The 18478-nt window shown below is 44.6% G+C and overlaps 1 protein-coding gene across 1 annotated transcript; it reads right to left on the reverse strand.

The window, feature by feature from the left end:
* Window positions 1–9604: 9604 nt before the first annotated feature.
* Window positions 9605–18029, reverse strand: AHSG (alpha 2-HS glycoprotein). The gene is made up of 7 exons (XM_003412781.4): window positions 17797–18029; window positions 15380–15490; window positions 14986–15070; window positions 14111–14274; window positions 12725–12826; window positions 10759–10842; window positions 9605–9984 (listed from the first exon to the last, which is right to left on the reverse strand). Exons 1-7 carry the CDS (start codon window positions 18007–18009, stop codon window positions 9670–9672), a joined length of 1074 nt encoding a protein of 357 aa, XP_003412829.1. The 5' UTR covers window positions 18010–18029; the 3' UTR covers window positions 9605–9669.
* Between the last annotated feature and the right edge of the window lie 449 nt (window positions 18030–18478).

The following is an 18478-nucleotide window of genomic DNA, read 5'->3' on the forward strand; positions in this document are numbered from 1 at the left end:
TTTCATAATAGAATTTATTTTGCCAATTGACTTAGAAGTCTCCTTAAGCCATAGTCCCCAATCCTGGGGGGTGGCATTCTTAACTTAAGTTCAATGGAATTATTGTTGTGTCTCCTGGTGGGAGCAGGAACTAAGACCTCTAGACTTGCAGAGCATAGGGTTGTGGGGACAGAAAGCAAAAATTTTGCGAGTGTGTTACTAGGGGTAATAGTGAGTGGTGCCACTTCCATTTCCACTGCTTGATTCCTGTATCCATGAATCTTGGCTATAGGAGAAACAGCACCATATATTGCATGCTGGCTTAGAACATATATAACCTCCTGGGGAACATTGTCCCAACCCTGTAAGGTATTGCCACCTACCTGGTGTGCCATAATGGTGCCTTTAGAAGGCCATTCCATCATTCTATCAAGCCAGCTGCTTCAGAATTACGGGGAGCATAGTAAGACCAGTGAATTCTATGAGCATGGGCCCCTTGCCACACTTCATCTGCTGTGAAGGGAGTCCCTTGATAAGAGGCAGTGCTGTGTGGGATAACATGATGATGGATAAGACATTGTCCAAGTTCACAGGTAGTAGTTTTGGCAGAAACATTGCATGCAGGGAAGGCAAATCTGTATCCAGAGTGCCTATTCCAGTAAGAACAAAATGCTGCCTCTTTCATTTAGCAAGCAGGCCAATGTAACCAACTTGCTGCCAGGCTGGCTGATCACCTCAAGGAATGGTGCCATACTGGGGACTCAGTGTTGATCTCTGCTGCTGGCAAATTGGACACTCTGCAGTGGCTGTAGCCAAGTTGGCCTTAGTGAACGGAAGTCCAGGATGCTGAGCCCTGGCATAATCTCCAGCGCTGTCACCATGGCCACTTTGTTCATGAACCCATTGGGTAATGACAGGAGAGGCTGAGGAAAGAGGATGATGCATCATCCTATCCACTTGATTCTTAAAAATCTCCTCTGCTGTCTCAACCCACCTGGAGCAAAGGAGAATGAAGAACACCAAAAACACAGGTAATTATGAGCCCAAGAGACAGAAAGGGCCACATAAATCAGATACTACACCAGCCTGAGACCAGAAGAATTAGACGGTGCCCAGCTACAACTGATGACCGCCCTGACAGGGAACACAACAGAGAACCCCTGAGGGAGCAAGAGAGCAGTGGGATGCAGACCCCAAATTCTCATAAAAAGACCAGACTTAATGGTCTGACTGAGACTAGAAGGACCCCAGTGGTCATGGTCCCCAGGCCTTCTGTTAGCCCAAGGCAGGAACCATCCCCAAAGCCAACTCTTTAGGCAGAGATTGGACTGGACAATGGGATAGAAAATGATACTGGTGAAGAATGAGCTTCTTGGATCAAGTAGACACATGAGACTATGTTGGCATCTCCTGTCGGGGAGGAGGGGGAGATGAGAGTGCAGAGGGGGTCAGAAGCTGGCAGAATGGACACAAAAAGAAAGAGTGGAGGGAAGGAGTGTGCTGTCTCATTAGGAGAATATAGCAAGGTGTATATAAATTTTTGTATGAGAGACTGACTTGATTTGTAAACTTTCACTTACAGCACAATAAAAAAAAAAAAAAAAAAAAAACTCCTCTGCTGAGGTCACCCTTTGATGAGCATCCACACGAGACACAAATATATTCACTTCTTTGGCCCATTAAGAGAGGTCTATCCACATACCTCTTCCCTGTACCTCCTCGTCTCCAATTTTCCAGTCACGTTCCTTCCAAGTCCCTGACCATCCAGCCGAACCATTGGCCACAGTATACAATCTCACATCTGGCCATTTCTCCTTCTGAGCAAAGGGAACAACCTTGCGCACTGCTCAGAGTTTTGCCCATTGGAAGGATTTTCCCTCACCACTGTCCTTCAGGGAGGTCCCAGAAAGGGGCTGCTGCTGTTCACTTTTGAGCGGTGTCTGCATATCGCACAGAACCATCTGTAAACCAGGCATGAGTTTTCTCTTTCTCAGTCAACTGATCGTAAAGAATGCCTCATAAGGCCATAGGTGCAGACTGGGAGAAGGAAGGTAATGTGATAGAAGTGGAGATCATGGGTATTTGGGACAATTCCTCATGCAACTTACTTGTGCCTTCAGGTCCTGCTTGGGCTCAATCTCGTATATACCACTTCCATTTAATGATGGAACCTGCTGTGTACGTCTGACTTTATGGCTCTGTGGGTCAGACAACACCCAGTTCCTGATGGGAAGGTCAGGCCATATGATAACTTGGTGGTCTACAGTTAAGCATTCAGTCTCTACTACGGCCTGGTAAAAGTCAAAAGCTTTTTCTCAAAAGACGAGTAGTGATTTGATGAAGATGACAGGGCTCACTGGGACATAAGTCTAGTTATAGGTCTAGAAGCAAGAGTGAGTGGTGGAATGTGTTCTGAGAACGTTCAGAAATGTCTTGTGAGGCATCTGCCTCAGGCAATGTTCCAGGCAATAACTCAGATGCCACTTTAGACAATATCTCAGACAAAGGCCCTTCGTACACAACTGGGTTAATCTCAAATAATAGGGGTGGAAGGGCTAATGGTTTTACTGGAAAGGGTGGCTTAGCAGACAAACATGTATTAATCTCTTCAGACAGAAGTGAGAGGGCTGGTTATGTTGGCAGGAGTGATTCAGCAGAATTTAGGGGCTCAGTGTTTCCAGCTTCCTGATTTTCTGATCCTCTGTCCCCATCCCAAGTTTCAGGATCCCATTCTTCCCAATCAATGTCCTCATTTTAACTTCGGACACCATTCGAGTTTGGGAATTCAATTGGCATTGTAATTCAGCCACTTTTACGACAAGACTCTGAGTTTGGTTTTTGGCAATATCCAAGAAATAAAACTTTCTTTCTGGGCACAAGTAGAAACTTTGAGGTCATTTACGCAGTGCCTGAGCTGTGACTCTGAAGCCCTGAGTTCATGTCTTTCTTTCACCATTTTTTCTAGCGAAAGTAGGACCAACCAGCCAGCTTCCTTATTCTTCTCATTCTGACAAAATTGTAGAAAAGTATCAAACATGTGGTCACCCAGAGTCTTGTCTCTCACCAACATTTGATCTACTGGTGGTGATATTTTACATATTTCTATTGCCACCTCATGCCATGGATTAACAGTGCCCTGTTTACTGCAGGGGCTGATGAACTCAAGATCGGCAGGTAAGATGGCAGGCCACTGGCTCTAGTGTCAAGAACTGGAGGTCTGATGATGACAAGCCAGATGCAGGATCCAGAGTGAGCAAAAGCCAGCAAGCTTTATCAGAACATCCCTATATTGGTTGTGGGCCACACTCTCAAGGAAACTCTCCCTACAACAGATTGGCTGATCACATCAGATCACATCATGGAAGTGATTACATTGTATCACGAAATGGAGGATAACTGCATCATTATATAACTGCCAAACTATATCATAACACAACTGCCAAACTACACCATTACCAATTTGCTAAACTACATCACATAGCTGCCAAACCATTGAGAATCATGGTTCAGCCAGGTTAACACCCTTCCTTAACCATCACACCAACTCCAGATCACTTTCAGGTGAAAATAACAAAAAGAGGAAGTGTTTCTTTCCTTTGTGGCAAGACAAGAGCAGTTTTGCAATTATAACATAAAACTGGTGGCCAAATTTTGAAACAGGTTATCCTATTTATCACCTTGAATTCTAAAGGCTGATCTACTGAGTCAATACCTCAGAATTGGATTTGCCAATATTTGTAACTTTAGACTGCTAAAGCAAGTTCATATTCGTGAGTGTTGTAAACAAATTTAGGTTTCCTAACCCTTTTCTAAGAAATCCTAATGAACATGTGGCCAAAGCTCCTAGGAGGTTATGATGGATTCCAGTTAGTGTCTACTCTTCACATGAATGAGAATATGCAGGACTGTCACCATCTCCCCTTCTCTCCTTCCAGCAGATCTCCTCGGCCACATTAATACTGTCTCAGGTAAGGAGCATGGGGTCATGTGTCCCGGTAGTGGTCATTGATTTCAGCATTCCTGGCTTATCCTGTGGTCACCATTTCTTATTAGATCAGGAAACTATTCCCAAACCCTTGGCTACATGTGAGAGGCACAGGTGATATTCCTAAAGCGCTTTGAGCGTCTGGCTACAAGATGTTCTATTTAGCCTCCTTTAGATTATTTAAATCTGCTCCCACAAGGATTATAGCCTACTAAACCCTATGGGGAAACCCTGGTGGTGTAGCTGTTAAGAGCTACGGCTGCTAACCAATATGTTGGCAGTTCGAATCCACCAGGCGCTCCTTGGAAACCCTATGGGGCAGTTCTTCTCTGTCTTATAGGGGTGCTATGAGTCAGAATCGACTCGATGGCAATGGGTTTGCTTTTTTTGGTAAACTCTATGGGGCAGTGTACTCTGTCCTGTAGGGTCACTATGAGTTGGAATCAATTCAATAGCATGCAACAACAACAGCAGTGGTTTTCTATTGCGCTGAGAATAATATCTCAACACCTACTATAGGAACTCAAGGTCCTCCATTACCTTGCCCTATCCGCTTGTCCAACCTTTTACGACTCTCTCTACCTTCTTGCTCACTTCAGTCTTGAAATGCAGGTTTCCTTTCTCTTATTTGGCTACATCAACCTATTTCCTGCCTCAGGGCCATTGTGACTGCTATCCCATTGGCCTGGAATGCTTCTCCCTTGGTTCTTCTTGCCTGGCCCTTCTCTCTTCCTTCAGGATTGAACATTAAGGCAAATATAGATATGAGGCTTCCAGTGGCCATTCTAGCTAAGACTGAAGGCAAGAATTGCTGGTAGGCAGAGGAAGAGAGAGAAGGCAGGAGAGAGAGAACTGATGACATCTTTTGAGAACCCCTGGATTTAGCTGTGCCTTAGGTAGGACTCATCCATTTGAATTACCGGTACCTAACACAATATCCTGATAAATGGAGAAAATATTGAAGTTGCCAAGGATTTCCTTTTACTTGGATCCACAATCAACACCCATGGAAGCAGCAGTCAAGAAATCAAACGATGCATTGCAAATGTGCTGCAAAAGACCTCTTTTCAAGGGTTAAAAAGCAAAGATGTTACTTTAAGGACTAAGATGCAACTGACTCAAGCCATGGTGTTCTCGATTATCTCATATGCATGTGAAAGCTGGACAATGAATAAGGAAGACTGTAGAAGAATTGATGCCTTTGAATTATGGTGTTGGCAAAGAATATTGAACACACCATGGACTACCGGAAGAACGAACAAACCTATCTTGGAAGAAGTACAGCCAGAACGCTCATTAGAAGCAAGGATGGCAAGACATCGTCTTACATACTTTAGACATGTTATCAGGGGAGATCAGTCCCTGGAGAAGGACATCATGTTTGGTAAAGTAGAGGGTCAGCGAAAAAAAGGAAGACCCTCAACGAGATGGACTGACACAATGGCTACAACAATCGGCTTAAGCATAACAACGATTGTGAAGATGGCATAGAACTGGGCAATTTCTCATTCTGTTGTACACGGGGTCACTATGAGTCAGAACCAACTCGACAGCACCTAACAATGACAACAAGGCAATAATATTCCTCTTTTCTTTAGCTAATTTGAGTTGGGGGTCTGCCACCAGCCATGGAAAACACCCTGAGTAATACTCCATGTGCTCCCTCCAGCCACACATGTGTGTGTGCTTTCCATCCTTTGGTGGAAAGCAGATGGGTCTCTTTCAGTACTGGGTTAAATTTCCTTTTCAGGATCCTGTTACAAATTCCCTCAAGGAAGGACTAGAGTCCTTGGCAGAATTGCTAGACTCTAATTCTCAGCTCTCCACTAACTATCTCCTTTGGCACCCTGCCCCATCATCTTCTTTCTCTCTTTTTAGTTCCATCTCTTCCTATTCTTTGTCCTAAATATACTCAGTATATAAATATGCCTACATATGTAAATTATTCTTATAAAGTTAGTATCATACAATCTTAAAACCTGCTTTTTCATTTCAAAATACATTGTGAATATTTTCCTACATGATTTGCTATATTTTTGTGACATGATTTTAAACTTCTGCATAGTATTCTATGGGATGGATACGTTGTAGAGTAACAACTTTCACCAAAGCCTTGTGCAACAAAGAGATCTTTATTGTGACATATCAGAAAAACAAAAACAGGTAATTGGCTGCAAGTGCTCAGGCTATAAACAGACCAAAATCCAAAGAAGTAGAATTTTCAGGTGCTTTTAATACAGGTTTGACCGGTGCTGATTCACTGGGCGTAGGGGTGTCTCTTAGCGTGCCCTTTATAGTCATTGGAACATGTATCCATGAGGAAGTAACTTACACGCTATGAGTGTTTAAAGTAAAGGCAAAGAACTAAGATCATGATTGGGTGACCTTTTTTTTCTTTTCCTGGACTTGGTCTCTTGGCTCAGGGGTCCTGAGTCTGTCATGTGCTGACTTTTTTGTTATGTGGACTACGTGTGTTATTGGGTAGATCTTTAACTCGCTTCCTGGCGTAAATTGTTATTTAGTTTTTGGTATGTATGTCCACAGTCCACTGGACCAGTTACAGCATGCTGTTCTGCCCTTTAGTGTAGTTTTTTACTGTTTGAAGTTGTCATGGATTGAATTTTGTCCCCCCAAAACATCTGTCGATTTAGCTGGGCCATGAATCTCAGTATTCTGTGATTGTCCACAATTTTATGTGATTTCCCTATTTGTTATAAATCCTATCACTATGATGAAACGAGATAGGTTAGCGGCAGTTACAGTGATGAGATATACAAGATTAGATAGTGTCTTAAGCCAATATCTTTTGAGATATAAAAGAGAGAAGTGAGCAGAGAGACAGAGGGACCTCATACCACCAACAAAGCAGCACCAGGAGCAAAGCACATCCTTTGGACCTGAGGTTCCTGCACTGAGATGCTCCCAGACCAAGGGAAGATGGATGACAAGGATCTTCCTTCTGAGCCGACAGAGAGAGAAAGCCTTCCTCTGGAGACAGCACCCTGAATTCGGACTTCTAGCCTACTGGACTGTGAGAGAATAAACTTCTCTTTGTTAAAGCCACCCACTTGTGGTATTTCTGTTATAGCAGTACTAGATGACTAAGACAGAAGTTTATAGATTCTGACAAACAAGTTGGCCTTTTGTGGTTATGGCTTGCTGTGGTTAGGTTAACCCTTTATCAGATGTAACATAATTTCATTAACCAGTTATGTATTACAGAAATTTTATATTGTTCACGATTTTCAAATAATGCTGTTCCACCACCATAATCAGAACACAGAATTTGTTCCATCACCCCCCATAAAACTGTCTCATGGTGTCCCCTTATAATCACACCTTCCCCCCATCCTTAACCCCTGGCAACCATTGTTCTGCTCTCCTTCGCTATGGTTTTGTCTTCTTGAGGATGTCATATGAATGGAATCATATGGCATGTGACCCTTTGAGACTGGCCTCTTTCACTCAGCTCAATGGCTTTGTGTGTGTGTCCGTAGTTATTCTTTTTATTGCTGAATAGCATTCCATCATACAGATGTGCCATAGTTTGTTTAGCCATTCACTCATTGACAGACATCTGGGTTGTTTCCACTGTTTGGCAATTATGAATAGACTTGCTATAAGACATTTGTGTAAAAGCTTTTGTGTGACCATAATCCCCACAGTAGAATTTCTGGGTTATATGGCTAGTGTTACTTAACTTTGTAAGAAACTGTCAAATAGTTTTCTAGAATGACTGTACCATTTCGCATTTCCACCAGTGTGATGGTTAAGGCTGTGCGTCAGCTTGGCTGGGCCATGATTCTCAGTGGTTTGGCAGTTATGATGTAGTTTGGCAGTCATGATGTTGAGATCACCTCCATGATGAGGTTTAATACAATGTGATCACCTCCATGATGGAATCTGCTGTGAGTAGCCAATCAGTTTTACGGGATTTTTCTTGGGTGTGTGGCCTGCACTAAGTGGACATTCTGGCAAAGCTCATGGGCTTTTGCTCCCTATGGATCCTGCAGCTGGTTCCTGTTCATCTGACCTCCAGTTGTTCCGACTTGAGCTAGCAGCTATCTTGCAGTCTTGCCTGCCAATCTTGGAATTCGTCCATCTTCAAAGCCTGTGAGCAAGAGCCCTGCTCTGTGACCTGCCGATCTTGGGTTCGCCAGTACACTTTACCGGTTTTGCTTCTCTAGAGAACCCAGCCAAAGACACCCAGCAATCTATGAGAGTTCCAGTTGCTCCATAGCCTCTCCAGTGCTTTACTGTCAGTATTTGCCATTCTAATAGGTGTATACTGTATCTCAACTTTTCATGTGCTTGTTTGCCACCCTTCTTTGTGTGTGTATGTGTGATAGCTCTGCTCTTTCTCTTACTTTCAAGTTCTTGGTGTGTACCTCACTGTTGCTCCTCAGGTACCACTAACAGAAATGGTTCCTGAAGTGCTTGCCACAAGTCCCTTAGGTTAGTGGTGTGCTGGAGATGGCTCGTAGCACTCTGGAGAGCCAATTGTTAAATTTTCAAGAATTTTGCAAACCATCAGAAGTCTTATTGGTAGCTTAAAACTGAGGTGGGAGTATTTATATCGTGGAAATCTACAAACACTACAAAACAGGTGTTCCGCCCCCTACCCTAGCCAGTTCTTAAGCATTTACCAGTATACCACTGCTTTAGGGCCATGAAGTTCTTAAGAGTCCTAAATTAACCTGTGCATATATATTTTCTCAATCAACAAGTACAACCATTACCTTCACAGAGGGCAGGGCTATCCACAGAAACTAAAAAAGGGATCCTTAGACTAAAAAAATTTGGGATACATTGACTTATCTTGGGTCACTAAACTGCTCAATAGGGTGACCACACACTCTATACCTGTTATCCCAACATAATTATCAATAGTGTCCCCTTTCACTCTCAAAAATGTCCCTGTGTGGACAATAATTTATATGGTTGTACCATTAACAGACTATTCACCTTCGTCCCCCCCCCACTCTTTCCCTTAGAGAAAGAACCAAGACTTCCATGGTTAGTTTGTCTGTACTAAGTTCAGGCATTTAGCCCTTCTTTAGCAATATTTTATGTCCTTTAGGAAATTAAAAAAAAAAAAAAAAACTTTTTATCATAAAGAAATGGAGCATATCCTATGGGTTGTGATCAGATCCTAGTCTCACTTTGTCCTGTGTATAGTAAGAGAGCAGATTTTTGTTTTTTCGTTTCTGTTTTCATTTAGATTTTGCTGACGGACAATTGTGTGGTTGTTGAGAAGGCAGACCACCATATGAGCAGATCCTTGGATGAATAGGGAATAATTATGACTACATTCCAGTTCAGAACCTTCGTTATTAAGCAAGGTCCTTCAGGCACTTTTATTAACGGGCAGATACAAGCTTGGCAAGAGCACCTCTCAAAGTAACAGTTTCAATGGTTTTTGTGAGGTCAGCCAGAAGACAGCAAACACAGTGGCCGGACCTTAGCATCAAAACAATGACAATCAAGTTGCCAGCTGTATGCCTTCCATCAAACATAACCATTGCCCCCTCTGCTTCTGTCCTCTGAGAAATGAGGAGAAGTTGGGATTCAGGGCATAATATTAGTCTCAACGGCATGTGGCATTTGCTTTGACAGCAGACAAGGCCACCTACCCAAGGCCAGACTTGGACAAAATGGTGGCTATATTCTCTGTGCCAAACCTTATAACCACAGTTGTATCTAGCCTAGACCTTAAAGTACCTGATCCTCCCAGGGCATGAGTGGACTCTGGGCCCAGGACCCACCACCACAGGGGGTTTCACTGGGTGGAATGCTTCTCCTGAGGCCGATTCCACTGAGACCACACCTGTGAAGGCATGGCGCAGGTCATAGTGCGCCCGGTGCAGTGGGGGTCCTTGGGGAGCTGCCAACACCAAGGGTCCCACCACCACGGCAGCCACTGGTGGGCCAGCTGGAGAGGGCTCGGCTGTAGCTGGGTCTACTGCAGGGGTGGGAGCTGCCGCGTTGGTGCCATCTGGCTGGGGCTGTGGAACCACAGGCTGGAGAAAGGACAATTTCCTTAGGTTAGCTTGCTTCTTCCCCCCAGACAAGGTCACCCACAATTCTCACCACCTCTCACCCAATTTTCTCATAGTAATCATTTTTAATTTCAAGGAATCTGGCAAAAAAAAGAGAAGAACTACTTTAGTCCAGATAATTTCCATCAGGATTATAGGGAAGGGGTAACTGTGGTAGTAGCCCCAGTCTTACCAGGGTTGTGTTGGTTACGGTGGACTTACATACACATGTCCCACCCCACCTTACAGCTAACCTTAGCCAGCAGTGCCACCCTTGCCATCTATATCTGCAACCACTGGGAGCTGCCAGGCAGATCTGGATATCTGGTCTCTACAACACAGAAAATCACCCCACTCCCCACAAATAAAAAGATGGCCTTATCAACTATGTACTAAGATGGTTCTGCCCTGTAGCCTTCAGTCCTTGGCAGGGGAAGGCATGGCTAATATATGTCTGCTTATTGATGATTATGCATGCCCCAGCGTTCAGAAGGACACAACATCAAAGGTTGTTGGAAACTCTGGTGGCCTAGTGGTTAAGAGCTATGAATGCTAACCAAAAGGTCAGCAGTTCTGATCCACCAGGCGCTCCTTGGAAACTCTATGGGGGCAGTTCTACCCTGACCTATAGGGTTGCCATGAGTCGGAATAGACTAGAAGGCATCAGGTTTGGGTTTTTTTTTTTTTTGGTTTACATGAATGTTGAGGGATCATTGTATTCCAAAGAGGACGGTGAGTATACTCATAAGTTGTTACCTGTGTTTGGAACACCATGCAGGTCACTGCAACATCTTCCCCACCAACCTTCTCAGTGAGTGTGGCCTTACAGAAGCCATATTGCTGCCCAGAGAAAGAGAGGAGCTATTTTACCTGATGAAAAAAATGGATTTCTCTCCCTGTTTCACTGGTACTCCAACATGTCAAGGCAAAAAAAAAAAAAAAAATCCTAATTCCTTTTTTTTTAAACTCTTTTTCTTTAAGTTTATATATCCAACAAAGTTTATATGGAAGATATATAATCTATAATGTATATATAATATAGTAAATAAAGAAATGCTTTGAGAGTGAGGGAGATCCAGATACGGTGGTGATACACGGGTAACTATTGCTAACATTGATGTGTTTTTTTTTTTTTCACTTAAAAAGTTCTATTTTATTTTTGTGAAAATACACGCAGCAAAGGACATACCATTTCAACCAATTCTAGATGCACAATTCAGTGATTTTTTTACATTCTTCAAGTTGTGTAACTGTTCCCACTATTCTTTTCCAAATTATTCCACCACCATCAATGTAAACTCACTGTCCCCTAAGTTTCTCATCTAAACTTTCAAGATGCTGTCGTCAATCTGTTCCCAACTAGATAAATCTTTGAAAGAGCACAATGCTCAAGGCGGACATAATTTACTAATTAAGCTAAACTGTTGTTGGTTAAAAGCTGACTTCTGGGAAAAGTTTCATTTGAGGCTTAAGGTTTAAAGATTATCTCAGGGCAATAGTTTCAGGGGTTTATCCATCCTCAGTGGAGGGTTCCATTGAGAATTTGTCTTTCTCACTTTTAAACACATATACATATAATTTACAAGTTGGATGATTTTGACAATACCATCTTGTATCCTGGGTTTTTCACATACTATAATAGCATTTTCTTGTATCATTCATTATTCTTTGAAAATGTAATTTTTTAGTCTGCATGATTTTCTATTTACTGATATGCCGTATTTTATTCAGTGAGCCCATTCTGTTGAACGCTTTGATCTTATTTTTCTTTTGCTGTTTAATATCTACAATAAATCATGTCTATAAATACATTTCTGTCAGACATCTCTGATTACTTCTTTAGGCTAAATTCCTAGAAATGGATATTACTGGGCCAAGGACTTGAAAGTTTTCACATCAAAGAAATATCCAGAAAATCTATATTTCACACAACCAGCAGCCAGGTAGGACTTGGCGTCATTAGGAAACAGGCTTTTGCTTTCTCTTAGTCCCACGAGCCTCCAGTGGGTGAAATAATTTGATGATGACCCTAAAAGTGTGAAAATCCCTGGGTGACACAAACTGTTAATGCACTTGGCTGCTAATCAAGAGGTTGACAGTTCAAGTCCCCCCAGAGGTGCCTTGGAAGAAAGGCCTGGTGATCTACTTCCAAAAAATCAGTTACTGTAAACCCTATGGAACACAGTTCCACTCTGACATGCATGAGGTTGCCATGAGACAGAAATGACTCACAGCAACTGACTTTGATTTTTTTTTATTATTATTGTGCATTAAGTGAAAAGTCGACAAAGCAAATTATATTCCCATTCAATAAATTTGTACATAAAGTGTTTCATGGCCTTAGGTTCATTCCTCACAATGTGTCAGCACTCTCCTCATTTCCGCCCTGGTTTCCCCATTTCCTTTCGCCCTGATTTTCTGTCTCTTTCTTTGCTTTGGGGCAAATATTACCCTTTGATTTCTTATAATTGATTTTTCCAAGGAGCACGTTCCTCTCAGGTGTTACAGTCTATTTTATGGGCCTGTCTGTTGATTGATTTTTTAAAAAGCAAAAGAGGACACCCTGGAGGAAAGTCTGGCATGACCCAGCCAACAACAGGAAGCAGCATTTGGCCCCAGTGTTCCCTTTCCACAGCTTCAAAATACAAACCACAGTAGGATGCTATGTTCTGTGACCGGCTTTGCCTGCAGAGCAACAGCTCCAGGTCCTTTGCAAACTCACCTTTTCTGCCAGCAGGTTGCACTTGGCTGGGTCCGTCACCTCTTTAGCAACACAGTCAGTGGCAGCCACTGCAAACTCCACGTAGGCAGAAGGTGGAAGAAGCTGGTTAAAATAAAAGAAAATGCTCTTAAGGAAAATGAATTAGCACGGAAAAGGCAAGGAAGGAGAGGCTGCAAGGAAGTAGTGAAGCCATGGCATTGCACAGCTCCAGGGGGGTACCATTCATGTGGACCACATAGCATGGCCCAGGAAACACCCTTATGCACGGGCAGGTGCTATGGGATTGGGTTCTGAAGTGCTCTACTACAGAGACCTTATGGGGAGGGAGTTGGGTCTTCCCTGAAGGAGGTGCAGGTATCCATTGTCCATCATTCAGGTGGAGGCACAGGAACTCAGACGGCAGACTCTCCACGCACGGGTGGGCGCTCTGACGCCCCCTGGCCCTCACTCTTGGGTCTGCATTTCCAGACCTATGGTTCAGGTCACCCCAAGATAGGGTGGGGAAGTAGAAAGATTAAGACCTCTGCCACCTATTTCACAGAGCAGGATCAGATGAAAAATTTAGACGAAAGCATGGAAGACGTTGCTTGTGTTTTTATTTCTTAAAGTACTTGGAACATATGGATACGAAATAATAAAATATCTGTCATTTGGTATAACCTGGGATTCCAGTGCCCTAAGAATTCACATATTCTGGCTAATAGAATTACCACCTATACCATACTTTTCCATGTTATGTTGCTGTTGTTTTAATACTAGAATTTTTGCATTCAAATGTATTAAACAATACACAGTACAATTATTATTTTTTTTTTTCCTCAGGGATTCCAAAGGCATTTTAGGATCCTGCCATGACAGGCTAGTCAGTATAAGCAGGCTCATGCCATTATAATGTCAGTTATGAGAGTTCTCTGGCTGGTCAGTGGTGATGGTGCTAAGGATGTGGTGGCCAGTGACTTTACAGTGCCTGCTTTTAGATAATGTGCGAACCCCTCCCTCACCCGCTATTAAAAAAAAAAAAAAACCTGCCACCCAGTAGATTCCGACTTATCGTGACCCTAGAGGACAAAGTAGAGCTGCCCCATAGGGTTTCCAAGGAGCGGCTGGTGGATTCGAACTGCCGACCTTTTAGTTAGCAGCCTGAGGAACTAGGACTGAGGACGTGCAGATGTGCCCCACAGCCTGTGGCTGTTTCACATTAGAGCGGCTCAGCACAGGGGAGGTGCTGAGGGTTCTTTAAGTCCTCAGGACACAGACCCGCCCAGCACCCTTTCTTCCCCAAGTCTCCCACCTCCCCAGCACTGTGCTGTCCTTACGCCTGCTTCACCACACGCATTCCCGCAGCGCCACCAAACTGCCCAATCCTCAAAGTCCCTCAGTGTTTACCACAAGCTGAGCCCGGGAAACTTCCACAATCTTGTAATAGGAGCCGTTACTCTGAGCGTTGAAGGCAGCCAGCGCAGCTTCCACAGCGTGCACCACCTTGGTGTCGTTAAATGGGGCCAGCAGGGGGCAGTGTGGGCACACTTTGCGCACGTCCTCCGCAGAGTCTACGCACAGAGAGAAAAGAAGCTGCCATCTTGGCTGTAATTGTTCATGGCGATCACCTCAGCTGTTTTGATTTCGAAAAGGCTTACCCATGCTCCAAAAGGCTTTAGGCATTTTCTCTGCTTGTTACTAAACCTTCGAGTGGCTTAAGTCATGCTGACTTCTGCTCCTTTCTAAGGACAATTTTAACCTCCAGTAAGAAGAGCTCTTTAAAGAACAGTTGTAAAATCCCAGAACCCATGAAATTCGACTTTGACTTTTCCTCACCAACAATTTGCTAGAACTAAGTAAGCTACCATGTGCTACGCCTGCTAACTCAAAAGGTCAGCAGTTCAGATCCACCAGTCACTTCTTGGAAACCCCATGGAACAGTTCTACTTTTTCCTGTAGGGTCGCTATGAGTCCTAATCTACTCCAGGGCAACTGGACGTAGGTTGAGGAGTCCCTAGCTGGTGCAGATAATTAACGTGTTTGGCTACGAACTGAAAGGTTGGAGATTCGAGTCCACCCAGACATGCCTTGCAAAAAAAAGTCTGGTGATCTACTTCTGAAAAATCAGCCATTGGAAACCTTATGGAGCACAGTCCTGCTCTGGCACACACAGGGTCACCAAGTGTCAGAGTCAGCTTGATGACAACTGTTTTTTACCTACGTTGAAAACAGATTCCTTCCCAGTCTCTCTACAAGGTTAAAAGAAGAAGAATCATCTCTACCTGGACTGGAATCGCATTTTGCAAACAACACAACAAACTGGCCGCCTTGTTTCAGCACCTGGAAATCACAGTCTCCTTCCACAGCCTGGAGAAATAAACCCACAATAAGGGTTCAGGAGAAGAGGCCGGCCTCCCACTTCTCACCCGGAGAGAAGTCCCCCAGGCATGGTTGCCAAAGGTGACCCTCTCCCAAAACCCCTCCACTGGGTAATGATAAAACACTACACTCTATGCTTTGAGAGAGAGCTGCAACAAGAAAGTTAAACTGCTGTAAATATCAGCAACAGGGAAAGTGGCCTCACAGGGCGATTTCACAGGTACCGGGCTTGCTCTTTGCTGAAGCAAGGTTGGGCTGGCTGGGGCGCCAGCGTAGGCACCCTCACAGGGCACTCACGTGCTCCGTCAGCTGCCTTGGGGTGCAGTTAGCCACAGGGGTGGGGTCCAGGACGTGGCAGATGGTTTCCAGCGTGTCTAGTTCAAGCTCAAACACCTCTCTCGTGGGGTCCTGTGGAGAAACAGAAGGAGGAGGTGAGCAGCCTTTCCCCCGATCCTGTCACATGGGCCAGTGAGTCCTCATTGGGCTCAACTGCCCTCTCCACCTTTCTAGGGGAGTTAAAGGAAAAGTCATCCCTACTGCTAGCCTGTAACTCTGTCGCTTTGAAGTGGTCTGTGGTCAGGACAGTGACCAGGCTTCTGTGATCTTTCTCCCCTGACTGGGCTAAATGGCACTTGCCAGGAAGAAGGAGGTGTGACATGTGCCTGCTATGAGCTGGGCCCCTTCACTGTCTGCCTGCCCCATCCAGGTCCAGCGTGGTAGGTATCTATGGAGGTTGATGGAGCCACAGGCCTCCCTTTGAGCTCTATTTGGAAGCTAAAAATCAGAGTTGATATTTATTTTTTAAAATAAGTTTTAAAATTAATTTTTTTAAATTTCACCCTTCACCCACTGCTTTGAAAAAGCCAGCTTTGGATTTTTATCAATCAAGCAGCAAATTCCTTACTGCCTTCTCTTTCCCTCCCTCTACCTTTTTTTGTTGTTGTTATTCCTTCTCTCTCATCATCTACTTTCCTTCTTTCTCTATGTTCTTTTCCTTCCTAAAGGTTTATGTTGTTGCTGTCCTTGGCTGTTTTGTTTTCTTTTTCTTTCCCCTCTCAGCTTGAGATGTCTGGAGGCAAAACTGCTGCTCTCTACTGCCCCCTGCTGGTCCTGAGCGAGAAGAGCTGGTCTCTCTCTGACCCTGAAGAACCAGTATGTAAGTCGGGACAGGCAGAAGCGGGAAGTTGTGGCGAAAGCAATGATAGAGAAGTTTGTATAATTTCTTGGAGTTTTTCTTGCAATTCATCTGTCTGCAGCCTTTCTTCAAAGCCTAGAAAATCCAGAAGGTACAAGTATGCCTTTTTTTCCTCTCAGCCCCAGCTCTGCTTGCTTCTCATGTCAGTTCTGCCTGACTCACTAGCACCCTCGCCTGGCGGAAGCTCTGCATTTCATGACGTGCAGATTGCCCGTGTTAACTTCCTGAAAACGCTCAGAGCTGCAGTGAACAGGAGCGGGGTACTCTGGGCTTTTCAAAAAAAGTTAACTGTCAAGCTCTGTCTTTAGTGAAAGTCGCAATACTTATTCATTATGCACCTCAGAAGTGCACTCTGCCTGTTTTTGCCCTGCATTGATCAGTGTTTCCGCTAAACCACCGGTGTACTCCTAAAAATCCATCTGGAGCAATCCCGATTTTACATATTTTGTCCCATGGTGAGAGCAGAAGGCAGTCAATCCATGTTATTTCCTTCCTAAACTGTAAGTCTCCAGTGGGCACAAACTAGGTCTTTCTCACCGTTGTCTTAGGTTGAATCGTGTAGAATTGCCAACCTTCCACTGATTCTGACCTATAAAAACGGCAGTTTAAAATGATACAACCTAATAACCTCCCATACCACCTGACACTGGGTCTTGCACAAGGAAGGCTTTGCTGAAAGAATGATCCCTAATCAAATATAAAACCTAATTCTAAAACAGGCAGTAGACAGGTGCCCTTTTCCCACCCCTCCAAATCTCTCGACTGATCCCCAGTGAGTATTTTCCAGCTTTGTCTTTACTGTCACTGGCTTCAGACTGCATCCGTTTCTTGCGTAGCGTGTGAAGAAGTGAATCTCGTTGGTGCCAAGACTTCTCCCTGGGGTGTGAGCATCTCTCTTTGGGAGGCAGCTTGTGTAGGGGAAGGAACACAGGTAGGGAATCAAATCACAGTCTTGTTGTTTACTAATTATATGGCCTGGAGGAAAAATTAGTTTATACATCAGAGCCTTGATTTCCCCTCATGTAACACAGAGATAATGTACCTACCACACAGGACTCATGGTGAGGGGTGGCAGTTAATGACATGATATAGTGAAAGGTCCTGGCACATAATAGGCGCTTGTCAAATGGTTGTTTCATTCATTGTCAGTCTTCTTGACGTCACAGAGAGAAATGGAGGCCAAAAAAGAGAAGTGGTAACTTGACAAATAAAAGCCAGTCTTTTGATCTCTAGATTTTCCAGCAGGACACACCTTCCACTTGTGATATTCACAATATCATTTGAGGCCTTTCTTCTCCTACCCACCGCCTTCCCCACCAGCACCCTCCTGAGACCCAGGACTGCAGGACAGAAGGACCACTGTCTTGCTGTCCTCCCACCCCCTCCTGTACTCCTGGGAGAAATCAAGGAGTTTACCCCCTTTGTGGTTTTATTTGTAATGGGGGATGCTGGTCTTCAAGGCACCTGGTTGACCTCCACACATGGGTCATTTCAGCTCACCTCCAGCAGGCTCACTCACCGGAGACCACACTTTGACTTCGTCAATCTGGTTCAGGACATGCTTGTAGCCGTGAAGAACGTGTGCGTTGATGTAGTCCACGGCTGCCTTAGCTACTTGCTCAGTTTCTGGGTCATCGCAGTTCGGCTCCCTGTAGCCCAGAAGTGGGCTAGGTGAGGCCAAGTGGCAGTCCCAGAGCTGAGCAAGGCACAGGAGCAGAGCAAGGGACTTCATGGCTGCCCTGGAGAGACCCTGGCAGGTAAGCAGGAAGCTGAGGCTTCGGGACCAACCCAGGTGCTCTGCTGTGAAAGGTAGACTGTTGGAGGGGTGGAGGGCTTTATTTATCTGTTGGAGCCTGCCAGAGGAATTGCACAAGGACGTGGGATGATTTCTGTTCAGGCTCCAAGAAAACCCCTGCAAACATCAGCCATGGAAAAGCAAACAGATTAGGACATCGCTGACCCCAAGAAATCTGCCAAAGTCAATCATACTGCGGGGGAGATGCTCCAAAGTCTGCTGGAACGTGGTAACAGCGGCAGAGAGAGGAAGTGGCTGAGGGGACCGGAGCACACCACACAGGGTGGGGGCCAGCATGCCAGCGCCAGAGCACAGCATGTTTAGCAGCAGAGAGTGTGTCCTCCACGTGATCTGAGCACACCAGGGGTCCGTGAGGGGGAACGGAAGATATTCAGCAAGTTGATTT

This window comes from Loxodonta africana, chromosome 1 (assembly GCF_030014295.1).
Source record: "Loxodonta africana isolate mLoxAfr1 chromosome 1, mLoxAfr1.hap2, whole genome shotgun sequence".
Classification (NCBI taxonomy): domain Eukaryota; kingdom Metazoa; phylum Chordata; class Mammalia; order Proboscidea; family Elephantidae; genus Loxodonta; species Loxodonta africana.